Source organism: Osmerus eperlanus, chromosome 2 (assembly GCF_963692335.1).
Source record: "Osmerus eperlanus chromosome 2, fOsmEpe2.1, whole genome shotgun sequence".
Lineage (NCBI taxonomy): Eukaryota > Metazoa > Chordata > Actinopteri > Osmeriformes > Osmeridae > Osmerus > Osmerus eperlanus.
Window position 1 is genome coordinate 19269173 of NC_085019.1, and position 5574 is coordinate 19274746.

A 5574-nucleotide genomic window follows, 5' to 3' on the forward strand; every position below is an offset into this window, starting at 1 on the left:
TGTAGGAGAAAGAAACGAAATGTCTATGAAACATTTTCTTTATGTTTTATGAAATGTTATTTTGAATGTTTAAATTAATATAGAGTTGTATTACGATATATATACTACCTATATATTGATCAACCATTTTGTTGCGGCTTATACCGAGAACTCAATGGGATTGTTCATTTTTGACCGTGCCAATATATGTATTAGACACTGACCTGAAAAAGGGTCAAACAAGTGTCATAAAAAGGAAAGTATTTTAAGTTATTTATTTACTGCCTCTCCCTCTCTATCCTTGATAACCCTGATTCCAATCCTGTCTTTTCTCCTAGCACTGTGACAGCTGCGATAAGTGCCCTTGTGAAGAGGAAGATGAGTCTGAGCACTGTGATCATTGCCAGGTGAGCTGTTTGTCATTCCAGTGTGCTATAATTTCAGGCCTCCCTGGAAAACAAAAAAAAAGGTTTGGTTCAGGTATTTCTAAAGTTTCTACCATAGTTTTATGGTTAAGTCAATACATTTATTTGATTCATGGATAGCTAGCAGCAACTTTGTAAAAAAATTACATTCTGGTCTAGAAACGTAAGGTTTTAGCAGATCTGTCTATTAAAACTACACAGACAGAACAGATATGTTTATAATAGAAGACATTACCATTTTAAGATATTTACATATGATGGTTGTTACCTAACAATGTCTTCAAGGTAGTCACCTGCAACTGTGGCACTGGGAACGATGTGTCCCTTGAGAGAGATAATATATAATTGTATAATATATATTATTATTATTATATTTATAAACTAACATAAAGGGCAAAATCTGTCAAATCTGAGAAATTACTGTACATAGTGCTCTATAGCATGACAAACTTGTCACTTTTGTGTCTTTCTCCTCAGATGTGCAATTTCTGCTATGTGTGTCCTGTTTGCCAGACCGTTTGCCAGCCAGGTAGGCTCACTGCTGTTGGAGATGTTGAGTCTAATGAATAGGTTGCTATCATGAGACGCATGTGTGGAAACAGCAAGTAATCAGGGGACACATTTATAACATTATGTCTCTCCTAGGTGGGGTTCTTGATGCGTTGACTGGATCAATCTACAAGTAAGGCACAATTTTATAGTATTATAGCAGTATAACATAGTACACTGTAGTCTAAAGTGTAATAACCTTTTTAATTCACCCTTTTGATCTTCTCTTTTCGATCCTTGACTGTTGGTCTTCTGACAAATATATGTGAATGCTTCTTCTCTACCTCTAGGACTATTGCTGATGTCTTTGATGCTGACAACTAATCCCTGTGTCGCCACCATGTGGCCACAAATATGTTGCAACCAGGGGACTGCAATCTCTTAAAATATCTTTCATATTTTCACTATTTTAAGTAATTTTTCCTGTCTTTTTTGATCCGAGAAATCGTGCACACTCAATAATCATTGGATATAGACAATGCAATGAGAATAACTTTAATTGATCTGTTTATGTATTATTGTTGTTAAATGACAAGCTTGTTGTGATGTTCTTAAGGAAGTGAATTCATATTTAAAGTCACAATTGTGTTGATGGAAGACAATGGAGTTGTATGTAATAAATGAGGGGGATATTTTATGTGTTGGGTGTTTTTTTTATACATACTGTGCATATTTTTTCTATACAAGAACTTCCTTCAGACCATTACCGGATCATCTGTATCCTTGTAAAGTACATCAGAATCAGAATCAAGTTTATTGCCAAGTAGGTTTACACATACAAGGAATTTGCTATGGTATATTGGTGCCTAACAATAAGCATTGTAAGTAGAAAGATAAAACAAGTACTGTAGTAAAATACATACATATATAAAATAGAAACTACTATAAACAATTATAGAAAATGTGTACAATATGACTGTTACTTAAATCAATGAATAGCCGTACAGTTTGTTCAGGGATGTGTAAAAATTCACAGTAGGAAGTTTAAGAAGACAATGTGCAAGACAATAATCTTAATGTAACACATTTGTTAGGAGTGTAGAATTCCTGTTAATGTATCGTCAAAGTCATGTGAGTGGGGGGACCTGGGCCTTGTTGATGATGCCAGCTGAATGGGAAGAAACTGTTCTTGTGGCATGAAGTTTTACTCCTGATGAAACATTCCGCAGTCAATGGTTGAAGCAGTTTGTGACCAGGATGAGAGGGGTCAGCCACAATCTTTCCTGCTCGCTTCAGGGCCCTGGAGGCATGCAGGTTCTCTAGGGATGGTAGGTTGCAGCCAATCACCCTCTCTGCAGAGCAAATGATACGCTGCAGTCTGACCTTGTCCTTGGCAGTGGCAGCAGCGTACCAGATGGGGATGGAAGAGCTGACGATGGACTCAATGATGGCTGTGTAGAAGTGCACCATCATTGTCTTTGGCAGGTTGAACTTCTTCAGCTGCCGTAGGAAGTACATCCTCTGTTGTGCTTTTTTGGTGAGGGAGCTGATGTTCAGTTCCCACTTGAGGTCCTGGGAGATGATAGTACCCAGGAAGCAGAAGGACTCCACAGTGTTGACTGGGGAGTCACGCAGGGTGATGGGGCTGAGTGGGGCTGGGCTCTTTCTGAAATCCACAACCATCTCCACTATTTTAAGAGCGTTTAGCTCCAAGTTGTTCTGGCTGCACCAGGTCACCAGATGGTCAACCTCCCAACCTCTAGGCAGACTCATCCCCACCGGAGGTGAGCCCAATGAGGGTGGTGTCATCCGCAAACTTCAGGAGCTTGACAGACTGATGACTGGAAACGCCACCTCACTGTATTGTGAGGTGGTGTTTGTGTTTTAACGTTCCTGTAATTAGTTATTGCTTTGGGAAATTCTAATCTGTGAATATATTTCCAACTTTACCGAACTGTGCGAGTTCAACTTTACGTGTGATGATGGGATCTTTCAACGCTACACTGGAGCACATGCGTACTTGGTATCTCATAATTGGATGTGATTGCCTTTGACAAGGCACAACCTAATTTCTCTCTCATATATATTTATTTATAGGGTGCGCTTGCGTCAGCAAGACCAATTTGCTGAATTTCTTCGTTTTGATGCAACTGTTTCAACTCTGTGAGGCTAAGGGAAATGACAAGAGAACCCTGTTTCATTCTACACTTCACTTAAGTATGCAATATTACGGACCCATTTGCAACCGACGCAAGCACACCTCACAATTTCCCCAGAAATGGTACCCTCCCTAGTTTACAGTTATCTCATAATAGTATCTCTTAATTTCGATTTAGTGTCGCATAATTATGACTTTTCATCTCATAATTATGACTTACTATCTCATAACTATGACTTAGTATCTCATGCTTTTGACGTAGTTTCTCATAAATTATGACTTAGTATCTCATAATTTTGACTTAGTATCTCATAATTATCATAATCATCTTTTTTCTTCTTTAATTGGCGGAAATGGACCTCCATACTGATTATATGATCCTCTTATTTATTGTCCAGTGCAATACTTTATGGGTGTATCTACCATGTTAGGGAGCCTGGTCGCGTCGTTGTCAAGGGGGTTGAAGCATGGTTTGTTCTAAATGTGGCCTCCATGTCAGCTGTTTAGAACAAGCTGTTATGATAATAATAAGGATGATGATGAAGATGGGGATGATCATGATAGTGATGATGACCTGTCAAACTGTATGGCAATGCTGAGTGACTAGGTGACCATCTGAGTGCTAAATAAACACCAGACTCTCAGACAGCATTGAGCTGAGGTGAAACTCAATGACTGACTACTGGCCAACGCCTAGAGTATATTTTTTTAGCTCTTCCATGATCAGCCTAGGTATTTTCCTCATACATTGTAAGCAGAGGATAAAGTGTGTTGTGGCTGTCTGAGGATGAATCTTGTCTGCAATAATCCCACACTGATGACTCCAGAAGTGGGGGCGGCGGGAGGGTATGGAGGGATTGAGGGCTGAAGATTGATGGGAGTGTTTTAACCCTTGTGTTCTCTTCGGGTCATTCTGACCCATCAGTCATTGTTACCCACCGTCGTATTGTGACAACTTTACCGCATACAAAAACAAAGTGAAGCATTTTCTTTTAACCGTCGGGCTGTCTCAGACCCTCCACATTGCGAAGGTTAAAAGAAAATTATTTTTATTTGTTTTTGTATTGGGTAAAATTGGGTAAACACAACGATGGTTCGTTATGAACCTTTGGGTCATGTGACCCGAAGGCAGCACAAGGGTTAAAAGGCAAACAGTACTTCAAACATTGTATTGTAACATTGCTGATTATTGTGTGATAAACCACGAGAGGGTGTGGTAGATTGGTTGACAGTCGTGGTACTTTCCTATATTGACGATATGAAATGGGTAAACCTTTTCACAATTCTATTAGAAATATACATTTTGCGCACCCAACTTGGATATCAGTAAGATACAATTAGTAGATACAATTCACTGCATCTCTACTGAAATAAGTTATCCACTTATGTCTTGCTGCTAGTTCAATCAGGAGAGACCTGGGATGAGTAAAGTGATGTCTATTAACAGATGATAGATGTACTACAAGTGTTTGGAGCTTAGACCCCATGGGGAATTATTGATCAAAGGGCGCCTGCCTGACATCCGAGGAAGAATCCCCCACGGAGTCCAGACACTGGTGGCGGTGGCGGCAGCCGACGACCCAGTCAGAGGAGTCGAAGAACAGTGACAAGGCACTGGGTGGCGACTGGGAGGTGGAGGGTCGCGCACATAGCATGGACAAACTAAACAAGGAGAGAATCGAATCTTATTTAAAGGCACGGGATCATTGTGATAGGCTGACATCTACGAGGAAGATTTGACAGCTAAGCTTCATCTAGCCAGCATTTCCTTCATAAAGAAAACCCTTTAAAACAATCTGATTCAAACAGCTGTGCCCTAATTTGTCTCTCCACCACTGCGCTCCTTGATCTTCTGATGTAGCCTACTTAGATTATGAACAATTTGTGCGTCGCTATGAATAAAAGCGTCTTTCATAAATAAAATAGGCTATATATAGCTAAATGTTGGTTGGGTGTTTAATTTTTTTATCCCAACTTCCTTATTGGCTGTAAACTATCCTACCTAAATGAAAGTGAAAGTTAAATTATAAACTGTTCGCGTTTACGCAATTTCTACCAGGAATCAATACACAGTTGCTGTATTTTGAGGAATTCTACACAACAAATTAAGCAGTGAGTATGATAGTCTATTCTTGACGAATAGCGAACCACGTATGGTTGAAGTGCGTTACTAATCAACGACAACATAGGATAACTATCTCACAAAACGCAAATGTCAACAGCACAAATGTCATACAGATGCATGAAATATTATGGGAAGTAGTAGCAGTTCTAATGCTAAATAATACACTTTTGCTGACCTTGGGGAGAATGGTGACCATTTTTTACAGACTGTAATTTTGCATTTTGTTTTCTATTTGCGTCAAACAATTTAAACAAAATAAATGGTCTTGAGTGTGGTAACTTGGCCATCCTGCCAGAAGATGAAGCGCGTGGTCAGGCACACCAAGGGCTGCAAGCGCAAGACCAACGGAGGCTGCCCCATCTGCAAGCAGCTGATCGCCCTGTGCTGCTACCACGCCA

At 39.8% G+C, this 5574-nt stretch overlaps 1 protein-coding gene across 1 annotated transcript in view; it reads left to right on the forward strand.

Annotated features, from left to right (window-relative positions):
- LOC134034945 (serine-aspartate repeat-containing protein F) overlaps window positions 1-1590 on the forward strand; it is a 5295-nt gene extending 3705 nt beyond the window's left edge. The window contains exons 3-6 of the mRNA XM_062479673.1: window positions 318-386; window positions 882-933; window positions 1050-1086; window positions 1244-1590. Of these exons, the coding sequence (XP_062335657.1) occupies window positions 318-386; window positions 882-933; window positions 1050-1086; window positions 1244-1277 (192 nt within the window). The 3' untranslated portion in view covers window positions 1278-1590. The remainder of the gene's footprint in view (window positions 1-317; window positions 387-881; window positions 934-1049; window positions 1087-1243) is intronic.
- The last annotated feature ends 3984 nt before the right edge of the window (window positions 1591-5574 follow it).